General features: G+C 38.6%; 1 protein-coding gene across 5 annotated transcripts in view; it reads left to right on the forward strand.

The window, feature by feature from the left end:
* The window catches only part of SIPA1L1 (signal induced proliferation associated 1 like 1), a 227,194-nt gene that overhangs the window by 135,803 nt on the left and 66,254 nt on the right, over positions 1–25,137 (forward strand). For all 5 annotated transcript variants that reach the window (XM_065683010.1, XM_065683013.1, XM_065683014.1 and 2 more), the window contains 3 exons: positions 12,831–14,652; positions 23,511–23,641; positions 24,285–24,473. In XM_065683010.1, coding sequence (XP_065539082.1) covers positions 13,155–14,652; positions 23,511–23,641; positions 24,285–24,473 — 1,818 coding nt within the window. In that variant the 5' untranslated portion in view covers positions 12,831–13,154. The remainder of the gene's footprint in view (positions 1–12,830; positions 14,653–23,510; positions 23,642–24,284; positions 24,474–25,137) is intronic.

Raw genomic sequence — 25,137 nt, forward strand, 5'->3', positions numbered from 1 at the left:
ATTTTATATAATGAACCATAATCAGAAATAGTATGCAAGGCTGATTAAGGCTGTTGATGCAGTGGAACAGGAATACACCCACACATGTACTTTCTGTAGGTAATTTGCTTTTGAAGGTTTGGTATTGGAATCTAAATGATTTGAAATCTGTTTTCAGTTTATGAAGTGTTTTGCATTGCATGTAAACCAGGAACAGATGTAGATATTTCCTTTTACTGACCATGGCCGGAAAAAAAGAAATCAGACAAGGCAAAAATGCTTTTGCATCGCACTTCCTTAGTTTTTAATGCAAAAACCTCAAGTAGACATGCTGGACCATGTTTGGGAGTCAGAAACTCTGAGGTAGGTTTATTTTTCTTGTTTTTGCCAGATACTGTAACTCAGCTTACAGAAAAGACAGTAAAACTTCTAAAGAATAAATTTCACTGGTCTGGGCTGGAAGGACAGTTAAGACACATACAAGGTTACTTCTGCTTTGAGAAAACTGGCAACGTCCAGCCATCCACCTAAATTTGCCTCTTATGTTTAAAGATGGCTAGATGAAGTGCCAGTTCTGCTGGCATATGTGTGCTTGTAATAGACTGATTCTTATTTAAATTGCAAAGTGTGTTTTTTAGGTGTCAGTGCCACCTTGCTTGTTCTTTTCAGTTTGTATCCTGCTCTGCCAGCTTGACTGTCTGGATTCGTGACCAGAATTGTTTATGTTGCTTGTCCCTGTATTGCAGTTCTCTGTAGGTTGCTTTATGTAATGCATTGTGCACAAATGTCCCCAGTCACTCCTTAAGAATTGATGCATATGGTCAGCTAGGTATTCTTTTCACTTTGCAGTTACTGGAGATAACTCTGTGCATTCAGTGGGTAACTTCTATAGCTGTCTTTAAGTAATGCCTACTTGAATGTTTTCTATTGCTTTTTATTATATAGTGTATGTTAGAACTATAGAACATAATGTACCTACATCATCAAACCAAAGGGTGTCATCTACTTGTTGGCCAATGCTGAGGTATCTACACAAGGGAGAATTTCTAAGTAGTGAAAACCCTCCCTCAGTTTTCCATATATATATATATATATATATATATATATATATATATATATATATATATATATAAAGAGAGAGAGTTCTTCCTCTATTCCTCTATTCAGTTTGCTGAAATCCAACCTGAACACCCACTCATAGTGCAGTGCTCCCAAGAAATGAATCAACCAAAATATTTATATCTAGCTTTATTATTTTCTAAGCCAGAAATGTTGCAATGGTGCGGTATGCAGATTTCTGCTGACTAACTGCATTTTTTTTTCTTTCCACTTTGTTTATTCACCCTTGATAATACTTGAAGCATTTTAGATGTAGAATAATAATTTATGTACAACCAGACTGGCTTTCATCTCCTGTTCTTCTGCTTTCCCATATGCAAAATGAGAATGTCATTGGAAAACTTGTTCATTTAGCAGAGTACAAGGCTTGTGTAGTTGTATTGTCCTCTGCTAGGTGCTTAGATCTCATTACTGATTTATCCATCAGTCTTTTGCATTTCATATTGAAAGCTTCAGACATCCCTTTCAATTTTTAAAGCAATATAATTAACAGTTGTAACACATTTATCACCAGATGCTATGCTCAGAAATTAATTTCAGTTGTTTTCAGATCCCATCTGTATTTTTCTAATAGATCTTCATACCCTGCAAAATGGTGAATCCTTGCTTAAAACAGTGTTTCTCTTAGTCTTAATTTTAAAGGATGTTGGAAGTATTTACAGGAAAAATAGCAAGAAAAGCTACATGGAGTCCTGTCTGGAGGCTGAGCTGTTTATTCCTTTATAGCCATAAAGATGGTATTTTGGAAAATAACTGTGTAATACATGTGGTTGTCAAAAGGACAAAAAGCTCTTTATATGTGTTTTCTCAAAAATAGCACCGTGAATTCTCTGGGGATCTCTGATACGCCTGCTTATGTTACATAAGAGTTAGAAGCCTAAAGCTTTGAGTGTTGATTTTTATTTTATTTTTTTTTGTGTCAGATTTATAGTGCCTTATAATTTAGATACACACTTCATGTGTGTCATAGTAAACTAAGATGGTTTTCCTTTTTGGTCAGTGGGATGATCCCCATGCTTAGCTCTGAATGAAACCAAATAATGTATTCCTTGGACAAAGATTATAACTTTTTTAGTTTAAAAATGTCCATTATATTGGAGGACTGAGAGCTGTTGCCATAAGCACCACCCAAAGAATATGTCTTGACTTACTGAATCGGTTTCCACACCTTCTGCATGAGCAGTTTAATTGTATGAAGAAAAATGTTATTTCATATGGTTATAGTTTTTATTTGCATGGAGGCATAAAGTAGGCTTCAGAAAACACAAAACATGGTTCCAGAAAGAAGAATGCACCCAATGTTCAGTTTCTCCCTTTGGGGTGGAGTATGTTGGAGAAATAAGCATACAGTAATCTACCAACATCAGTAAAATACTGGTCTGGATGTTTGCCTAGTGGTAGTGCTTTAGAATCCTTTGCAAATTAATACATAACTACTTCTGAAGCCTTTTTCAGTGTTCCACTGAAAGGACGTCAGAGCCTGGCTTGGAAATGGGATTGCACATTTGAGAGTTAAATGACTGCAGGCGAAGTATGGAACTCATGGGCTAACTGAAATGAAAATAATGGAAAACATGAGAAAGTGAAGTGTTGCTGGAAGTTATTCCTACTTTTGTATAAAATCTGTTGGTTACTAATTATTGGCTTGGTATTTGAAGATCAGTATCTAAAAACACAGTTAACATTTTTCTTTAACCCCCTTTTTAACCTACTTTTATTATTAAGGGAGACTTGTTTGTTTTTTAGTTAATTCTGCTCTTTTAAACCAAGTTCTTCACACTGATACATCAGTATTGTTTTGAGGTGTTAAAAGTACAGTAATACAAAACTTGTCATTAAAAAAAAAAAAACCCAGTAAATTGGCACATTGTTGAAAAGAATATGACTGAGTTTTTAGGTTGTTTTCCCTTACAGATTTATAATAGTAGGCTGTGGACAGCCCAGCTAAGTGCGTTTCAATATGAATGTTCCAGTTTTTGCTTACAGGTCTGTATCTTCCTTTAAGGCTTTTAGTTGACTTCCATTCTTGGTGTTGCACACTTGACTGTGTGTGTCAGTCATTTGGAACAAAAGCCACTGTACTACATGCAAGGATTATTTGAGGATTACATTCTTCCTTATCTGTTCAAACACATGAACTGTTAGAAGGATATCTCTCTTACTCTGTAGCCCTTGTATGACTTTATAGTCTGGTATGTGATTTTCAGCATCATTATTTTCATGCTGTCCTTACTTGACCAAAGCTTGATTAATCTGAATACCTAATACTCTTCTGCCACGGAGCCTGTTCCAGGCTATTAGGTTCTGTAATTCAAAATTTCCTCTAGAAATCTGCAATAAAATTTTGATGGTGTTAGGTTTAAATTTGTTTGCTTTTCTTTGTAGAACAGTAGTGAATGCCGATTTATCAGCCATGTAAACCATTAGTAGTAGTTTCTTTTTAAACTATTGAAGAAATGATGTGAGGGTTAATTACGAAGTTTGTTTATGCTATATTTATGTAGTTCTGTCAAGAGTATTCTCAAACTTGATTTTGAGAGATAGCATTAACATCTTGTCTGTAAATATGTGTAGATAAATGTATGCAAAAATACACATGGTATGTATACCTAGGCACAAAAGCAGAACACCTTTTTTTGGGGGAAAATGCTTTAATTCTGTGCTATCATTAAAGAATACCATTTAGAGAGACCAGTGGACATTTTTTAATAGGTTATATGGGAAGGGATCATTTTTTACCTGTGTACCTTCACAATACTGTATTTCAGCAATAGTCTGAACTTGTTTTTCACTTTCAAAAGGGCTTAGAGGGAAAAGATAGTATGTGATAGGCTGCTGAGGAGGCCTGGGTACAGGTGAAGGGGTGATGCTGGTGCAGGAATGGGAAACATAATGCGGGCATCTAATAATCTCCGTGCTTCTAATTCTTCTGTACTGCAGGAGGACCTTTAAAGCAGGACCTTTAGTTGCAGTAGCATGTTCAGAAATGTGTATGAATAGGAAACACCCTCTAGATGGTTAATATGGGGGTTGTTGAAAAAAGGCCTATTATTTTTAGGTAAGATTTAGCTTTCACTTCTGAAAAGCTGGTTTTGTTTCTCCCTTAAGCACATGACTCTGTGATCAATCAACCTGTGGAGAGATGGCACTCTGTGGAGGTTTGGGAACTGATGACTTTCATGAAGACAGCAGAGCAGCTTCTTGCGATTCTTTCGGCAAACCAGAAGTTTAGGGAGAAGCGACTGCAGCATGATAGAGCAAAGGAATAAAACGGGTTTGGGGAAAAACATCTTAAACCACTGGCAAAATGATGTGGGATGTCACAAGACACGTGGTGTTGCCTGCTGGCGGGAACACGGCCAGTGGTGCAGCAAAGACACCACAGGCTCAGCTCTGTCTTTGTTTCCGGAATAACTTTGGTGCCAAGACAAACTTGTGGCTGGGTTGGAGGAGGAGGAGGGTGCCATATGAGCCTTTGTGCTATGGAAGTATGAACGAGGATGCAAACCTCAGGCAAGTGCATCTGTGATACTTACTGTAATTTATGTCAGTTACGCTGAACTGTACCCATAGCATGTGTCAGCCCGTTTTGTTTGGGGTTTGTTTTTTAGCTTTTTTTTTTTTTTTGTTTTGGTTTGTGACTGTTCATAGGCCAATCTTGCAGTATTGGGAGTTAGTCACTGGTTAACTTGGGCACTTTGCGAAGAAGCAACTTTTACAAGAGTCTGCATGCCAGGGAGAACAGTCTGTTTGTTCCTGGAACCATTATGCAGGGATGCAATACATCAACACCTAGAAACTGAGAAAGAAACACTGAAGAGGAACATCTCCTTAAAAAAAAAAGGGGGTGGGGGGTGGGGAGGTGTAAGAGGAACTCTTTGTAGTTGCTGAAAATCAGCTTTCTTGAGAGATGGTATCTGGGAGCTAGAGTATTTTGCTCTTGTGTTTTGGCACTGGTTTAGATTGCTTTCTAGAGAGCAAGTGCTGCTTTCAAAAATAAACTATTGCTGTTAACAGTCTCATTCCAGGAATAGAATACAGTATAGCATACAGTAAGGATTGTCTTTCCCAGATCCTGTAAGTTAGCTTCCAGGAAAGGGATTCTGCATTTAATTAGCTGAGTGACACTGGTACCGAAATGGAACCTGAGTGTCGAAGTTGGAATGACCACGTGCAGTGCCTTTTCTCTCTCCCTCTGTTTCAGTTAAAAGGAGTTTTAAAGGGTTTGCCTCAGCAGCAGTTGCTTGAGTACTGTGATATGATTGTCTTGATTAACAGTTATAAAATTGATGTGAAAACAGAGGACAAAATTCTGGCTTGAGATGCTGTAGTGTTCACTTGGAGTATTGTGTGCAGTTCTGGTGTCCTCAACATAAAAAGGACATGGAACTGATGGAACAAGTCCAGAGGAGGGCCATGAGGATGATCAGGGGACTGGAGCACCTCCCGTATGAAGATAGGTTGAGGAAGTTGGGGCTGTTCAGCCTGGAGAAGAGAAGGCTGCATGGAGACCTCATAGCAGCCTTCCAGTAACTGAAGGGGGCTGATAGGGATGCTGGGGAGGGACTCTTCGTCAAGGACTGTAGTGACAGGACAAGGGGTAACGGGTTCAAACTTAAACAGGGGAAGTTTAGATTGGATATAAGGAGGAAATTCTTTCCTGTTAGGGTGGTGAGGCACTGGAATGGGTTGCCCGGGGGGTTGTGAGCGCTCCATCCCTGGCAGTGTTCAAGGCCAGGTTGGATGAAGCCTTGGGTGGGATGGTTTAGTGTGAGGTGTCCCTGCCTATGGCAGGGGGGTTGGAACTAGATGATCTTGAGGTCCTTTCCAACCCTAATTTTTCTATGATTCTATAATGAGTGGGAAATAGCAGTAGAGCAATATGTATTAAAATGCACAGGTGGGGTATTACTGTCCCCTGTGTTCCTTTAACTCTCTGAGTTTTATAGCTTTCATTATGCTTCCTTTACCATCCTGTTACATCACAAACATTTTACCACTGAATGCAAGTGAGTATGGTTATTGGGTATAACTTCATGGTTTTCTGCACCAGGAAGCCAGCTGGTTTGCTGTGCTCTGAGCCACCCAATGGTTTACAACCACGGTTAGCCAGGCTCAAAGGCTGAGGGAGCACATCCTGCTGTGCCACATCATGAACTCAACCTTGTACCATTCTCTAGTGACTGCATGCCCTCCAGTTCCTTCATCATGTTGCAGAGCAAGCTTGTGTTTGCCTGCAGGAGTGCAGAAACTGATGGTAGTAATTCACATTAATTACTGTTACATCTTAAAATCCATGTATCCTTGCTAAAGTTCATGCATTTTAGCATGGGCTACTTCAACAGATAATGAACTTAGGAATAAAGCATCATTAAATCAGCAGATCAGTGCAAGTGGTCATTGTGCATATGGCAGCTGATGGCACTCAGTTTCCTTAGAGCAAAGATTTTCTTCCAAAGGCTAGGGAGCAGAGAAACATTCAGAGAAAAGGGCAGAAATGCCGACTTGCTGACATGTACATCAGTGGCAAAATTTAGTAGATAACAGTTGGGGTGGGGAGAGAAAGAAAACTTAGGGGACTTTGTCTTTCCTAGTACACAGAGTTGACAATTGTCACGAATTCAGTTAACGCAAAACCAGCAATTCCACTAAGGGTAATAAAAATAAAAACTGTAAGCTAGTAAGATACTGAACTCTATTCTTCAAATAGCCTCTCAGTTGAAAAGAACTTCCTCTGAAAGGTCACCCTTTTAACTTGCCTTCAATTATAATGATGAAAGAAATCCTGGAAAAAAAAAGGATTACCTTAATAATAGGTAGCCACATAAAACCAGGTATTTCTAAAGATTAAATTGAATTTTTCTCCTCTGAGGAATTAGTTTTATGAAATGAGACATTATTTTGTACGTGCAATAATATAACTGGCTGATAAATGAGTATTCCCCCCTGCCCCTGGGATTTGATCTGTATTATAATTCAGGTAAGAATTTGTGACACAAATAGATAAGCTTTCATATTTAAAATAGTTATCATTGTTCTCATTTATTTTTTTGGTTTCGTAAGAGCTGCTAGTTTTCAGTTTTCATGGCAATGCCAGTTCTTTTCCCTGTAAAAGCTAACAAGGGCTACTGCTTGTAGTGTTTGTATTGCGCTGCATTTCCTAAGTTGGCTAAGTTTCAGTAAACCATGTGGAATAGAGATGATTTAATTTATGCTTTTAAAAATTACAGGCTATAAAATGTTATTCTGAGCTCCTTATTCTACAGTTCTCCCTATTTTAAAATACCCCTGGTGATATGTTGCTTTTACCATCCTGTATTGTATATTTATAATAACCCTCCTCAGGGTGATGCAGGGGAGTGGTTAGGAGGTTTGGCAAAAGTGAGACTTTTCTAGGATGTAAAAACTGATTCCCTCATTCCCAAATTTTTATTTGTAAAGTGCTGCTTTTTAATGAGGGCCAGTGGTGAAGTATGAAGCCTTCCATCTGGAACATTATGAATCATGAATAATTTGGTGCCTCCAAATCTATCTCTGTCAACGTCAGAGTATTAGGATCATTAACATCCCTGATCCTACAATCTGAAGTCTCAGTATGTTCCCAGCAGATAACAATAATTATTTAATCTCTTCAAGTAAGACTCTGTTGTGGGTAATTGCTTTGCTTTGTAAGAGAAAGAGCATGATCCCACATGGACTACACCTAGGAATAATTGTAACAGCAGGTCTACGAATTCATGTATCAGGCTTGATCTCCTTTTTTTTTCCATTTATCTGAACCAGTAGTTGTTGAATTGTCTTATTTGGCTACCTGAATCCAATGTAGAAACTGATTAGTGTGCTGTAGTTGAGGGGATTTTTACTCTACTGAGCTGATTTGAGTAAAACACTTTTTATTCAACTGCTTCTGTTTGCTTCTTTCTAATACACATCCTTCTGTCTAAATTGGAGAGATATCAATTTGATGGATGGACCACTTGGTGGATAAAGAACTGGCTGGATGGCCGCACACAAAGAGTTGTGGTCAATGGCTCAATGTCTGGCTGGAGACCGGTAACGTGTGGTGTCCCTCAGGGATCGGTGTTGGGACCCGTCTTGTTTAACATCTTCATCGCTGACATGGACAGTGGGATTGAGTGCGCCCTCAGCAAGTTTGCCGATGACACTAAACTGTGTGGTCCGGTTGATATGCTGGAGGGAAGGGATGCCATCCAGAGGGACCTTGACACGCTTGTAAGGTGGGCTGATGCCAACCTTATGAAGTTCAACCAGGACAAGTGCAGGGTCCTACACCTGGGTCAGAGCAATCCCAGGCACAGCTACAGATTGGTCAAAGAGATTCAGAACGGCCCTGCAGAGAAGGACTTGGGGGTGCTGGTCGATGAGAAAATGAACATGAGCCGGCAGTGTGCACTCGCAGCCCAGAAAGCCAACCGTGTCCTGGGCTGCATCAAAAGGAGCGTGACCAGCAGGTCGAAGGAGGTGATCCTGCCCCTCTACTCTGCTCTTGTGAGACCTCACCTAGAGTATTGTGTGCAGTTCTGGTGTCCTCAACATAAAAAGGACATGGAACTGATGGAACAAGTCCAGAGGAGGCCACGAGGATGATCAGGGGACTGGAGCACCTCCCGTATGAAGACAGACTGAGGAAGTTGGGGCTGTTCAGCCTGGAGAAGAGAAGGCTGCGTGGAGACCTCATAGCAGCCTTCCAGTATCTGAAGGGGGCCTATAGGGATGCTGGGATGGGACTCGCATTAGGGACTGTAGTGACAGGACAAGGGGTAATGGGTTAAAACTTAACAGGGGAAGTTTAGATTGGATATAAGGAGGAAATTCTTTCCTGTTAGGGTGGTGAGGCACTGGAATGGGTTGCCCAGGGGGGTTGTGAGTGCTCTGTCCCTGGCAGTGTTCAAGGCCAGGTTGGGTGAAGCCTTGGGTGGGATGGTTTAGTGTGAGGTGTCCCTGCCCATGGCAGGGGGGTTGGAACTAGATGATCTTGAGGTCCTTTCCAACCCTAACTATTCTATGATTCTATGATTCTAATACAAATTCTTATGGATGGAGTCTTGACTGGTAGGTCTTCATTTTGTGGTGGCTAACTTCAGTTATAAGGAATAAGAAATCAAGATCTCTTGACTTACCAGCCTTTTTGGGAGTGATGTAGGACTGCAAAACTACCTTGGTATTCATCTACAAGGACCTTTGAAATTTGATCAGAATGGTTCTTTGTCCTACAGCTGGAACTCCAGTTTTGGAGAAGGGAGCAGGATGATGAAAAAGGTGTAAATAGAAAAGAATGAAAGAAGGCTTGTAGTACATTTTGAGTTGAGAATAGATGCAAAGTTCTCTAGTGTTCGTAAAAAGCAATGTGTAAACTTCGTCTCAAGGATTTGAGACCCATTTGGAACACAGGCTGCTTTGCTAGTTACTGCATGCAGTCTGATAAGCAGATTGTTGGCTTTCCAAGCTTGTTCTGTGTTAACTGATTTTTAGTTAGTACAATTAGTAGTAAATGTTCATATACCTCTTTTTGTAGTTTTTGCATATGGTTTTCATTTACAGCTTTTTAGATGTAGCTGTTCATCTGAGTATTTAGCTGGCCTCTTCACTAAGTTCACATGGATTTGGAAAATCATAGAGGTTTTTTTGTTGTTTGTCCTCACCATATTCTGTTCACACAGATATAAATAGGTTGACCTTGAATAATACTTTTAAAATAATGAAATAGTAACAAAATAGGATACTCTTCATAATTAATGGTCTTGTCTTTAGAAGTTGGCACCATACCTATCTTGCAGTTACAACTAATTTGAATAGATTACATATTCTGTGTTAGTGATTCTGCTACTTAATATTTAACTTTCTGCAGGTTTTCCAGTTCATAATATCATCTGGTTATTGGTAACAGATGATGCTCATTTAAATCAAGTGTAATTCACCCTATCATTGCATCATGTTTTGCAAGCAATGAATATGAAAAAATATCAAAATACAGATTGCCATTACTGTTCCTTTTTCATTGAATTTGATGACCAGTGTACCCAGGACATATGCCTTAGGAGTTTTTAATGTTGTCAAATGTAATGTTTCTATTTTATTTTGATTAGAGCTAATTGAACCTTTTAGATCAGACCAGGTCTCACCAGGACAAAAGGGTCTAGGAAAAACACCATAGATGGGTAGTTACAGTCTCAAAAAAATGTTGACTTAAGTGATTTAATTCATACGAAGATAGACGTGGATTAGGGTGGAGTTCAGTTCTTCAGGATGTGATATTAACTATTACCTTAATCATTTATTGCCTATATTCCAGCTGCTACAGCAGTTGTAGAAACCTGCAGAGCATGAAACAGCTGGTCCCCAGAGTGAGACATCCCTAATGATGTGTCAGGAACAAGCGTTTCCCTTGGAAAAAGTACTGTATGGTCGTGTAATTTACTGTACCATACATACAGCAGGTCAAGAATAAGCTTCACAGAAAACTTTTTTTTTCATATCATTGTATGTATGAGGATATATACATATATCCTTAATTATTTATGATTGTCGTTCTGGAAAGTTTCAAAGGAAAATAATCTGGGGATGGGGAGAGCTAGTGGTATTTGAACACTTACGGTCACCACCAAGCTTGGCAACTTGTAGAAGTGCTCTGTGAACTTCTGCCCTTAAGTTAATGAGAAACTAGTACTAGTAGGTTATCTGTTTCTGTAAGTCCCAGCACTTTGGGGATGGGGAAGAGATGTATACTTTGCTTTCTGAGATATTTACGATGGAAGGGAAATGGTGAGGGACAGTAATCTTGGGTTTCATTGCAGGATGTGAAAAGGAGCATGTGGTAGTGGACACTTGTACTTCAGCCAGTTCTGTGTTCCACCCTCAACTTCATTCTTCCTTCACTATCCCTTTTAGCCTGCTTTCCCTCTGCCCTAAATCCTTAACAGTTTTAATTCTATTTTACTTCCATTTTGCCTATTAAAGCAATCTTGCATAGCCCTTTAGACAGGGCTGCGCACTGTTCCTGTTTCATAGAGCATTAACTATATTTGCTGTGGCGCAGTTGAAAAGCGTGGGCAGAACATCAGGTTATGTGGTGGCGCACAGCAGCTGCATTTTTAACTTCCTTGATCTGATTGTACATGAAGTTGTTTCATCACCTTGATCAGTTCTCACTGGAGAGTGTCTGACATTTGTGTGTAGTTACAGCTGAAAATTCAGTGGTTTTGCAAGAGCTGCAGAGATAGACTGCCTTTCTAAAGCGATTCTAATTGTATACATAGGAAAAAACTACTGTTTCAGCAGTGACATGGTAGCAGAATTGCAGGGAAAGTAACTGTGCTTACGTAAATAGCTGTGCGAATACATTAATACCTTAGGTCATTTGCACTGCTATGTGATGCAGTCAGCTTGCATTTTAAGTGTTCTTATGTGTTTAGCTTTATATACATAGAAGCTATTTCGAAGAAGTGCTGTCTATGGCAAATAAAGTTAAAACATGCTGCTTTTGGGTGCAGAAAGTGTCCTGCCTGGCTTGATATTTAACTAGTGTGGAGCAAAATACTCCATAGTTTTGAGAAACGACTGCAGAAAGTATTGGTTCTGCCAGAAGCATTAGAAAGCCTTGATTAGTAGACAATACTGTATTGTCCATGTGGTGCTGGTTCAGCAGCATCTCTCTGCACACATTTAGCAAATATTTAAAGACCACATTTTGTGTAATTGGTTCAGCCTTTGAAAATTATTAACTTCTTTGTGTTAAAGGATGTACACAGCAATGAAAGATTGTATCTTGACAGTCTCATGCTTTTGTCTGCTACCAGCAAGGATATATTTGTGGATCATTCATTTTATCTCCTCAAAGGGTAGTGCACTGAATGCTTTGTAATCACTTCAGTCCTGATGAGGCATGGGAAAGCATTTAATTTCCATGGCTTCGTAAAGATGGATTATAGAGGAGCTGCAGCAGACATTATTTTGTTAGCTAGGGAAATAAATGGAACTTCTCAGATCAAGTTACTTGAAAGTATGTGTTTCTATTTAACTTGAGTCTCTTTATATGTTGTGAATTCTGGCAGAGGTAATACATGCTTCCGGACTATCCAGCTAATCTGCAAATAGGGCTGAGCAAAACACAGAATAAATGTTATTGACAGCCATTCTCTATTATCACTTTGTAATCTTTTTTGTTAATTAGCTTTCTTCCTTTTATTTGTTGGCATATCATAGTTGTTTACATTAAAGACAAAGTTGAATAGGCATTGTTAATACCTAATTGCAGCCAAGGATGTATGACTTGTAAACGGTAAGTTCTTCAAAGCACTTATAAACAAAATTTGGAGTCCTGATCTGACTCTTCTACAATTTCTGCAGTAAATGAATGCTCTGTGTGTCCTTCAGCTGAGGAAATCAGTTCCTTACTTCTGCTTTGAATATCTGTTAACTAACCCAACTAAAAAGTATCAATAACCAGTTTATAAGGAGAAACCAATAAATGTATTTTGCTGTGGGATCCAAATGGAGTAATATTTTTTTTACATAGCAGACCAACAATATCTGGAAAACTCTTAACTGCCGTTTAACACAACTCTGTGTTTTTGAGATGACAATCAATGAGATGTAAAAGCATGGGTGTTAGAAATACTAATTCTGTGTAATAATTACATTGCTAGCTTTAGTAACAAAAAAGTTTTGTAGGAAATGATTAATGCTTTTATCTCCATTTTTCTCTGTTCTAGGCTTAAAAGAAGCATAAGCGATCGGATTACAACTCTGACAGTTTGGAACGCAAGTGATGTTAAACCAGTTTGAATGTATTGGAGCATGGCTACTTCTTAAAATGCAGAAATTAAAGGGAATTACTGCTTATCAAACCCTATTGAATATCTGAATTTTTCTAGACATCTTGCATTTAATTGTGTCCTTAAATATCCATGATTAAGATCTCATGCAACCATTGTATATTTTGGAGTCTATTCTCCAGCAGAGAACTGTACATTTAAAAAGCAGAAATGACTGTGTTTTCTCTTGGAACTTACTAAAGTTGCGCATATTGAAAGATCATGACCAGCTTGAAGCGGTCCCAGACCGAAAGGGCTGTTGCCACTGGGGTATCAGTCGGGACAGATGGCACCTCAAAAGTCCACTCGGATGACTTTTATATGAGGCGCTTTAGGTCACAGAATGGCAGCTTAGGTTCTGCAGTCATGGCGCCAGTTGGACCTCCTCGCAGTGAAACTCCCCATCATGTTACCTCTACCCCTGGAGTCCCTAAAATGGGGGTCAGGGCAAGGATTGCTGATTGGCCCCCGAGGAAGGAGAATATCAAGGAAACAACCAGATCTAGTCAAGATATTGATGCATCAAGTTGCCTTGACAGCATGTCTTCTAAAAGCAGTCCTGGGAGTCAGGGAAGCTCTGTTAACCTGAATGCTAGTGATTCTGTCATGTTAAAGAGCATCCAGAGCACACTTAAAACCAAGACCAGACAATCTGAGAATCTAGACTCCAGGTTTCTTACACCTGATGGCTATCCCAGTTCTCCAAGGAAAGCTCTTCGCAGAATAAGACAGCGCAGCAACAGCGACATTACCATAAGTGAGCTTGATGTGGATAGTTTTGATGAATGTATTTCACCCACTTTTAAATCCGGACCATCTCTGCACAGGGAGTATGGCAGCACATCTTCCATAGATAAGCAGGGAACTTCAGGAGAAAGTTTCTTTGACTTACTGAAGGGCTATAAAGATGAAAAGTCTGATCAGAGAAGCCCAGCCACAAGTAAGCTCAGTGAACTCCTGATTGCCAGTGGAAGCAAAGGCTCAGGGTTCTCTCTAGATGTGATAGATGGACCTATTACTCAAAGAGAAAACCTGCGACTCTTTAAGGAAAGGGAGAAGCCACTCAAAAGACGCTCAAAATCAGAGACAGGAGATTCGTCCATTTTTCGTAAGCTGCGCAATGCCAAAGGTGAAGGGGAGCTTGGGAAGTCTTCAGATCTTGAAGATAACAGGTCAGAAGATAGCATCAAGCCTTGGACTTGTCCAAAGTGTTTTGCTCATTATGATGTACAGAGTATTTTATTTGATTTAAATGAAGCTGCAATCAACAGGCATAATGTCATAAAAAGAAGGAACACAACCACAGGTGCATCTGCTGCTGCGGTAGCATCACTTGTCTCTGGACCCTTGTCCCACTCTGCGAGTTTCAATTCTCCAATGGGCAGCACCGAAGACCTGAATTCAAAAGGAAGTCTCAATATGGACCAGGGGGACGATAAAAGCAATGAGCTGGTGATGAGTTGTCCTTATTTTCGTAATGAGATTGGTGGGGAAGGGGAGAGGAAGATCAGCCTTTCCAAATCTAATTCGGGTTCCTTCAGTGGATGTGAAAGTGCCTCATTTGAGTCGACTCTGAGTTCTCATTGCACGAATGCTGGAGTAGCAGTTCTGGAAGTTCCCAAGGAGAATCTGATCTTGCATCTAGACAGAGTGAAAAGATACATCGTTGAACATGTTGACCTTGGTGCATACTATTACCGAAAATTCTTTTATCAGAAAGGTAGGTGAATTTTATTTATCCTTGTGTTTTATTCACAAAGATTAAAAAAGAAAATAAAATCCTAAAATATGAGAACTTCCTTCCTTCCACGTGAAGACTTGGTGTACTGAGACTTTAATGGCTACTTGCAAAGCTAGCATTTACAGTAGTCTTTGGACATTTTGATATTTTAATCATCCATTTCAAAACGTGTTTATATTTAGTTTAAGACAGTAATATATAAAGATAAAAATCTGTTGTCCTCACAATTTTCATTATAGCCATTGTTCTAGACAGAAACCTCTTATTTGTCATATTTTGTAGAAAGAAATATTCTCTGTATACGCGTGTGTTTTGCAATGGCAATAATGTATCTGAAAAAACAGTACAGTTCTCTTAATACATGGTTCCACTGAAATGAAGGTTTATCATTTCCAAATCAGATCAAAGGTTTTTGACCTACAGAAACGAGGAAAGCCCAAATATTACCCAGGTATCTCCCCTCACCAAAATGATGCTGGCACCATGAGATGCAGATCTTACTGCCTGTTCTTTCTGATTCTGAAAATGATCAAAAAGCCTTTTAAAGTTTGAGAGTTCTGTCTGCAGGACTGTGTGCTTTCCTATGGTGTCTCCTGATGGATAAACTTAGTCTAATGACTAACCTGAAGAGTGCTTTTTCCTTAGCTACCAGTTACCAGGTTTGGGTTTCATCTCTTTAGTGAACGCAGCTCTAAAGAGCTTGTTTCCTGCAGATTAACACAACAGGGATGTCTGGTTATAATAAGTGGATGGTCAGTTTAAAAAAATCTTCAATTTATTAACTCTTAGAGCTAATTGTCTCATCCCCCATTTTGCCCTTTCTTCAAAGTATGTCCATCTTTTGCCTCTTCTTCCCTTCATGATACCTTGATTCGGTGGCTCTTGTCACACCATAGTCTTCTCTTTCTGCATTCTTTCTGTGGCTGAGAGGTAGCATTTGCTGCGTGGTTTCTGAGTGCTAATCTGCATTCTTTGGAGACAGAGGAGTGAGGAAAAATGCTGGTTTCCTGAGAATAGCTAATCCATATGTGGAATATAGGATGAGGTGTTTGGGGAGAGCCTGAGGTTAGAGAGCTTTGCCTGTGATTGCCTTCCGATCTGTCTGCCTTCAGAACAGTTTGATTCCTTACCACTCTGAGTTTTGCAATCAGCAGCTAAAGGTGCAGTTTCATGTTACAGCTGACCTGATTTAACAGCATTTCAGAACAAAAGGGGAAGACTATTCCATCCTCCTTCCTTGTGCAAATTCTCTTGTTTTCTGAAAACTTGATAAGCCCATTCAGTTACTAACCAAGTAGAAATCTTTCCATTCCAATACATTTGTTGTCTATTGCTGGGTTATTTCTCTTTAGTTTTAGTGAGTCAAATCAACTTTCCTTGCAGTCAGAGAAGTGCGCTTACCTAGTGCCTGGTAAGAAGTGAGAGTGAACAGTGGAAGAAAGGGGTGGGATTTTAGTCCTTAAGCAACAGCAACGTATTAGTTTGGTTTATCCTTAAGGGAAATCACACCCTTATGCTACTACAATGGCAGTCACCATTTTATCTCCATTTTTTCTAGTTGCAATTAAGATGAATTAGATAAAACTGACATAACGTAGTCCTAAGGGTATTGGTGAGGGGCAGTCGAGTATAAAAATGTCAGTATATGTATAGAGTAGATTTGGTTGAAAGAGAAAGCTGTGATTTTTCTTTCCCTCCCTAATCCAGCCCTAAAACTGTATTTCAGATTCATTGTGCTCATGTTCACTCCAGCAGGCACATGCAAGGGGCATAGTTTCTACCAGAGATTTTTCTGTCTGAAAAGAAGTGTACTTCAGAAGCCTCATCAGATATGCCCCACAGTTCTACAAGAACCAAACACATTTTATTGACCACCCAGTGTACCGTCTTTCCCCAAGCAAACTTCAGGCTAATCTGAAACAGATGGTATAGTGATAAAACTTGAAACAGCGTAATAGGAAAGAAAAGAAAACGATCAAGGAAGCCAGTTGTAATTCAAAGTTTTTATAGCATGAAGCAAGTAATGATGCAGAAACTTGCTAGTTTGAAGAGGAGGTTGGATCTTGATGATATGAATGGAATACTTGGTGGCAAAAGACAAGTTTCAGTGGTGCTAGTCAAGTCAGCAGGCCTCGGGTAGTTTTGGAGTCTTAATATGAAGCAAAGGATTCTGATTCAGCAATGACAACTTTTAAACATCTCAAGCCAGAAAAATGTCACAGAATTGGAGAACTACTGAAGCACTCCTAGAGCTTGAAAAGAATAAAAAGCGATGACCCAGAGAACTGTAATCCTTTAGATTTTCATTCCAACTTGAAATAACCAAGGTGGTAATTTGGGACTGTATCAACAAAGAACTGTCAGTTAAAACTCATTAATGATGTCAATAAGCATGATACAATGAAAAGTAGGTCTAGTCACAAAACATCTCTGCCCTGTTAATCTTTTGTGTCTTAAAAAAATCCATTGCATTGATATAATCAATTTTAATTTCTCCAAGGTAATTTGGTGAGATGCTGATGGTGACTTGACTGAAATCTTTAATTATATGGATGTAGTAATTTCTTCTTCACCGGTATTGTTATGTGGTTAATGGCTGTATCTCTAACTTTAGCAGTGTATGGGGGAGCTGGAGTATTACTAACGCGGTCCAACTTAATTGGAATATCTTTAGTGTAAAATATTTGCATGTGACATTTATGGATGAGTCTCATAGGTTCATCGATGCGTGCAAGTGGATGGGCGTTTTTATGTAAAGGAAATACCAAGGTGAAATCAACATGTTAGTTGTCTCTTTGCAGAGCAGTGGTAAAACTATTGCTAAATAATGTTCTGGCCTGGTGTCCAGACTTCTAAATGTGAAAATACTGGTAGCGACAGTTTAGTGGAGGTTAGAAAAATGGTACAGATATTGGGAAAAGAACATCATAATGTTAATTCCCAAGGCTGGGTTCAGATCCTCTACTTTATATCTGAGGTATTGGTGCAGACTGCTTATGTACTCAGAGAGAAATAAACCTTGCAGGTCAATACACCTTACTTTCCTCAGTTCGCTATAGGGGGTTCATGCACAGCTAACTCAGATGGAGACATTAATACTTACAGGAGATGAATCCTACTTTTATATTGCAAAAGGTGTATTTGCAAGGTGACTATTTAAAGGTGTGTTTTGAAAGGTATAATTTGATAGAGGGACTTGAAATTGGAATGTTTAAGACTTTTATAAGCACATGAACTTATGATATGTGGTAATACTAGTGCTAAAATACCCACAACAAAATGGGGAAGCCAGCACAAGAACAAATCTGTGAAAGCTGCAGAAATTTGACCTTGAAATAAAATTAAGCTTTGACCAGAAAGGACAACTAGACATAGGAGGAACTTCCTAAAGGAAGACGTTCGTTGTTTGAATTTTACTTGACAATAGAGGGAGGAAACAGAAGATATCAAGAAGCTACCTGTCAGTTGTTTTGGGCCTTTCTGGACTATTTTACCTTTTAGAGCATTCTGAATTTATTTTTTTTGTCCTATGACTAATGTGAGTATAAAACCTTGCAACTCATCTTCCAAGAAAAGGCACCTTAAGAGAGCTGATGAACTGCAGTTTGAGATAATGTATTTTTTGATAGAAAGGAGGAGCCTTTCATACCTTCCACCAAAAGAAGTACCTTTTGTGTGAGAAAGTGAGATTCTTACTTAAATGCATAACTTTCTACACCTCACAATTCATTTCATACTATTGAGTGCAATGCTTCAGTTTATTTAAAACAAAAAAAAAAAAAAAAAGAGAAGCAAAATCCTTGAACTTGCTATTTCTGAGCATAAAATTATAGTTCCCAGAGAAGAAAAGAGTTGTCTTAGGTCAACCCAAAACTTATAGTCCTATCTTCTGGCAAAGTCCAACAACAGATACTGGAGGAAGGAGTAGGGGAGTAGGTAAAAGCATAGCAATATTTTCCAGGCAAACTTAACCAGCCACCTGGAGATGTGTAGATAATGGGCCACTTAACCTGGTGATAGTGTAATTCGTATTTAGTAGTCTTTGGACTTTTCCTGTGGGCATTTATCCAGTCATCTGTTATCCCAAATAAACTTTCAGCATTCAGAGTACTCCTGCAGCAGCAAGGAGTTCTGCAGCTTGACTGCATAAAGAGCCAATTTTTGCTGTCTTTGTCTCCTGGCTTCCAGAATGAAAACTGGGGTCATCAGATCAACCATCTCACTGCTAGGTGTGAAAGTGTTCGGTTTTCTCCCCTTTCCTTGCTGTGTGTTATTTTTAAAGCCTCAACCATATTATTCCTCCCCCAATTATGTTTTGTTGCCCTTCTCTGAACCTTTTCCAATTGTGAACAGGGCATAGTATTCAAGACACAAGCAAACCGCGGACTTACATAGTACTCTAATGTTTTGTTTTCTACTTAAAAATTCTGAATGTCTGGCCATAACTTATAACCAAGATTTCAGTTCCTTTCCCATACATGGGTAAAAGATCTGTGTGTGTATTCTGGATGAAGCCATCTAAATGTACATTTAGGTTAACAGGTTGATCATTAGCAATAACTATTCTATGATTCTATATTCAAGTATTTTTCAAGGAGAGCCATGATTATTAGCTTGTCTATAACTTGATCATAGAATCATAGAATAGTTAGGGTTGGAAAGGACCTTAAGATCATCCAGTTCCATCCCCCCTGCCATTGGCAGGGACACGTCACACTAGGCCATGCCACCCAAGGCTCTGCCCAACCTGTCGTTGAACATTGCCAGAGGTGGAGCATTTACCACTTCTTTGGGCAGCCTGTGCCCGCGCCTCATCACCCTCACAGTAAAGAACTTCTTCCTTGTATCATCCTTATATCAGCTTAAGTTCTGCTTAGAAGAGAGAGAGCACATCATTCCAAAGGAGCTGTCTGTTCTCTCTGTCCCCCCAGTAGTGGCTGGGAATTGCAGTTGTCATGGGTAGAACCAAGAGCATCCATTTAGCTGCAGTAATCATCAGGCAGTAGTTGCTGACATTGTTACTATTTAGGATAAGTTTGAGTTACTGGCTTAGAATGAAAGACTTGACTGAGAAGTAAATGGTTTCCTGAAGTGATTTTAGAATGAATGAGCTGTTGGTCAGCTTTCCTTCAACTGCTGGCAGCCAGTAAAAAAACCCCTTTGCTGTAATGGTTTAAATTGCTGCATATTCTATCCCCAAATCTGTAGCTTTCAGATGTGTGGCTAGACTTAGAGAAATTTAGTTATCGGTCTGGCCATGAGCAACACTCTGAAGACATTGTAGGACTGATGTCTAATAATGCTGCCCTCTTCGTTTCCAGAGAACATCTGGGAAGAATTTCCCAGTACTATAAATGCTGTGGTGGGGTAAGAGCAAAATGATGCTAAGTTTCATTCTGCTTCAGAATGATTCAGACTTTTACTTCCAGTCTTATTACACAAAATACATCAATTGAGCATGATATCCAAAGGTAAATATGATAAAAGCATAGAAGCAGCTTCTCACTCAAAATCAAGTGCTTTTATTTGGATTCCCTTTGCAAAGGAAACTCATAAATATCTGCCAGGAAAATGAGTATTTACACTTAATTTTTTCCACTGCAAGTGTCTTTTGAATTAAATGATATTATTTAACTATTTTATAAAATATATATAGTCTCTTATAATGACCAGATATAAGCAATTAAATTTTTTTTTTTTGTGTGGATTTATATTTAAATTTATGGCTGTTGCTAGTTGTCTCCTGAATGTCTTTTAATTAAATAATTTTCAGTGGTATTTTAAATAATGTCGAGCTTGAGAATGGTTGATCTCAATGAGGTTCTGTGTAGGGTGGAAGAAAAAGCTGTCTTCTGTGCTATTCATGTTTGGCAAAAAATTCTAGAAGTATAGTTGTAGAGTAGCCCTGGCGTTTACAGTGAAACTCCTAATTAACTACCTTTGGATTGAATAGTAAGCTTTGCTCTTATATTCTGCTACTGCTTTTCCTGCTACAGGAAAGAGAAAAATGTTTGGATGCAAGGAAATCCAGGGTGTAGTGGTAAATGAGGTGGAGATAAAAGAACTTCTGTACCTCAGGGAGATGTAGTCAGACATGAAGGCAGTAGGCACTGTAGCCTGAATACCGAGGTGGGATAGATGAGGACAAAGAGAATACAGATGAAGCTAAAGAATGAAAGTGTAAGTAGTAAATATGAATAGAGGAGAGGGCAATGTGGATAGAAGACGGGCTGGGGGGGTGGTACATAGGAGAGCAAGGACAACTGCCTGGTGTGGAAAGAAAGGAAAGATGATAAAAGACTTTTCTGATTAGCAGAGAAGTGTCACATTCCACACCCGATTGTGCATTTTTCCAAATAAATAGGAGCTAGACAAAAACCTTAATCAAATGATAGAGAATTGTATGTGTATTTTCATGCAGCTTCAAATGTTCCTCTTACCAGCCTTCCTAAATATGTTTTCAAGATGTAGAATCATTTCTCCTGAGAAAACTCTGAATTTCAGGCTACATTGGTTACAAGATACACAAATTTTATCATCTGTGCAGCTGTCAGTACAGAAAACTACTGTAATTTTTGAACCTTTCCAGTATGTATTGCCAACATACCTTTTTTCCTTAAAATTTTCTATTATGTAAGAAAAGGTATGAATGTTTTTAAGTCGCTTAGCTGTTTAGTGTGGGGATGGCCAAGCTGTCTCAGGTTTTGGAAGCTGCAACATGCTGATAGAAAACTAATGTCACATTCTCAATAACTGTGCTTCTGCACTGACCATAAATTGCCATAAATGAACCTGTTACTTGATAGAGGCAGAATTAAAACTAGGGTGCTAATAAGGTGGTTTGGGATTTTAAACAACAGAAGATCTCTGTGACATTTACAGGGCTCGTATCAGTGGAGTAGTATAAAGATTTAATTAGGCTTATATGGATGGTCTAATTTATTCATAATTTCCCCACTCATGACTAATTTAGTCACCCAAAACTTATGCCAATATTTACAGGATAATTCCACAAGATATTAAAAGAATTTTGAATCTTAATTACCTCTGTGCACAGTCTTGGCTTTTGATGGCTTGCAGCGGAATTTGATAGAAAGCAGGATTCATAATGCTGTGAGCATGTTTCTTTTATGCCTTGCGTGCTCTGAAATCTTAAATTGAAAACATTGAGGAAAGAGTAATGAAGTACCAGATATTGGGGAATAGAATAGCGCCTCCAAGTGCTTAAAAGGGTTGGACAGCTGTGTTAAGAGGTGTAATTCTGGGGCACAAGCAAGTTCCTAAGGAGAGGGCACCTACTTGAAAGGCATTTAATGTGTTGGAGGAAAGTATAATAAGAACTATAGTGGTAAGTATAATTTAAAAAAGATAAGTAGAATAAAAAATGAGGCGCTCAAATGTTTAACACCACAAGTGATTCATTCATTGGAGAAGTGACTGCCTTTCACTTTGGATAGAGTGTATTTCAGGATCTGGTTTTGGTTATTTTTAAAGATTCATTTCTTATTGGTGATACCAAAATGTTTTGCATTTTATCTCAATAGCACAGTAGTTCATATTAGGCTGCTCTTAACGCTGGTGGTTGTAAGAATAACAAGTAATCTGATATAGTAGTTCAGGAAGGATGGGTACGTTTCCTTTCAGGACAGTGGTGGTTTGTTTTTTTTCTCACTGAATTTCACATTTCTTGTTGAATCTTCAGATAGCTCTAACTTTCTATTTTTGTGCATGAATAAATTCATTCATACATGCAGATATGCAGCATATGGGGCGTGATGACCTAGGACTTGTTTTTCTTCTACAATGCTTGACTTCTATTTTTTGTCAGTTTCTCTTAAATTTTCCATTCAGGTATTGTATGTTTAAATTCAGTTGTCATTTGAGATATGAACAGCTTTATATATTGATGCCTTCATGGTGATGTACCTCTGTAATGAGTCAAGATAGTTCATTATGCTCAGGAGGCTCAGTAGAAGAGCCTTCAACACCGATCTCTTAAAGTCTTGAGCTTTAATTTTTGTAGATGCATTTTTCTAATATTTTTAATGTAAAGCTGGGCTTTAACATGTGTCTCAGTGTATCTCACATAATCTGCTGTTCAGTTACTGAACAATTTCTGCAGCTCTGTATTCTCTCTGCCACCATCCCAACTAGGCTACTGTTAGATTCTACTCTTAATATTTTAAATTTAACACTTGGAGTTCTTCAGCATTTCCCTTTTAAATATTTTTGCGAGTCACTTTGTTTCTCACACTTCATTCTATTGTCCTCTGGGTACTGTGCTTTGATTTTTTTTTTTTTTTTCTTTTACTATAAACAAGTCTTTAACTTCTTTTTCAGCTTCATCACTTCCCCCCCTTTTATAATTAACTTGTTTGGCTGGTTTTTCCATACAAAAATAAGTAAGTTACATCCTTTGCAAGTACAATTGCTTGCTGCTCCTATTTTAACGTAAAGTGGTGAGCTTCCCACTTTGATGCATTTGGCTGCCTTTTTTTTTTTTATTATTATTTTTAAGGGGTGTGGGATTGTTTGCACTTTAGTTCGATGTGAATGAAACTGTTTTCCATATAGGAGCCAATGTAAGAGTGTCCTGGTTTAGGTCTGTTTAAGCAGAGATGACATGTTGAATTTCAGCTTTTTTGTATGAGTAGAGTTTATTAGAGAACTGAAGCACGAGAATAAAGTCCTTGTACCACTGAAGACATGACATACCCTTATTGACTATTAGAGCTGGCAATTTATTTCCAATGTAACAACTAAGCATGAAAATATAGTTGAAATGTAAGAAAAAACATGGAGTTTTATATTTTTTTTTCTTTTTTTCTTAATGCAAGAACACTGGAACTATTTTGGGGCAGATGAGAACCTGGGTCCAGTAGCTGTGAGTATAAGAAGAGAGAAGCCAGATGAAATCAAAGAAAATGGACCTCAGTACAATTACCGGATCATATTCAGAACCAGTGAGGTAAGCAGTTCAGGAATGACAAGAAAAGAACCTAGAAGTGAGTAGGCAAAACCAGGGAGTATGAGTGGGGCTTGTGTGCTTTACAGCACTAATAACAGAATTTTCTCCTCTACATACATATAATCCAGAAATCTGACAAAGTTATGCCACGTGTTTATATTACACAGACTACAGTTCAGTATATCAGTGAGTGAGTTACTCTGTGACGTCCAGTACAGAGGTAATGATGAAGGTTGGTTTGGGTAAAGCTTCAGAAATTTACAGGAGCTGTATTAGCTAGAAGCAAGCAAAGATGAGAGCAATTACTTCCTCCACTTTTATGTGTCACATTGGGTAGGCCTGAGAAGTGTACTTTTATGCTTTGAATTGCTGTGCTAGGAATAATACTAATAATCTTTTCCAAGCATTAGTTTCTTGTAAAACTTAAAACAGTTGAATCATTTGAAATACCCTGACCAATGTTAGCTATCAGAGTTGGTGACATTTTGTGTATCAGTGTCTGTTTCACGCAGCATAAGTTACTTAATGTCCTCAGTCTGCTGAGAATTGGGGACAGAGTGTGTTTTGCTCCACTGCTATTGATAATCAACCTTTTCTCAGTGCGTAATTAAATATATAAGCTCTTTCTGGTTCATATGTTTAGCTTATGACATTAAGAGGTTCTGTGCTAGAAGATGCTATCCCTTCAACTGCAAAGCATTGCACAGCCAGAGGACTTCCCCTAAAAGAAGTGCTGGAGTATGTGGTTCCTGAGCTGAATATCCATTGCCTAAGGCTGGCCTTCAACACTCCGAAAGTCACAGAACAGCTTATGAAGCTGGATGAACAAGGGGTAAGTGCAGAGTTATGAAATGAGACAAATTGTCTTCAATTGTCAGATTACAGCCATGAACTGCAGAATTACCTTTTAGCTTTAAGTGATTAGAGTTAGCCTATTAAAACGCCTCATTTAAACTAAAGCCTGTCATATCTAGGGGAGAATTATGTTGCATGTCTTCCCCCAAGTTTAGCAGACTACTTGGTATGTATGAAACTAAGCTCATTGCTCTAAGTAGTTAGAAGTTTTAGATTAATGTTATGGCAGTTGTCCATTTTTATTTACTTTAGAAGATTGATTAGTTTTCAAAGACTGGGGAGGGGGAAATTTTGTTCTGGTTTTCTCATTGCTACTATCATGAGAATCAAAGTTTCCCGTGTTTCTAAATGTCTTGTACTGTTATATTGGCATAGCCATTACCAGGGTGCTGCCTGTCTACTTTTTTTTCCTCTCCTTTTTTTTTTTTTTTTTTTGTTTGATTGTTTGGGGTTTTTTTCCCCTGAAACAAACTACATGGCAAAATATTCTAAGCCCCTTCTTCATACAAGAGGTTTTTGATTAGGTGATAGCACTCTGGTCTCTTGAAGATGGAACCAAGGCTCATTAACTGTATAGCTTAGACTTAGCAAAATGAAACTCCACAAGTAAAGTGAATTTTATTATTAAGAACTTTGACAAT

Source organism: Lathamus discolor, chromosome 6 (assembly GCF_037157495.1).
Source record: "Lathamus discolor isolate bLatDis1 chromosome 6, bLatDis1.hap1, whole genome shotgun sequence".
In the NCBI taxonomy this organism is placed as follows: Eukaryota; Metazoa; Chordata; class Aves; order Psittaciformes; family Psittacidae; genus Lathamus; species Lathamus discolor.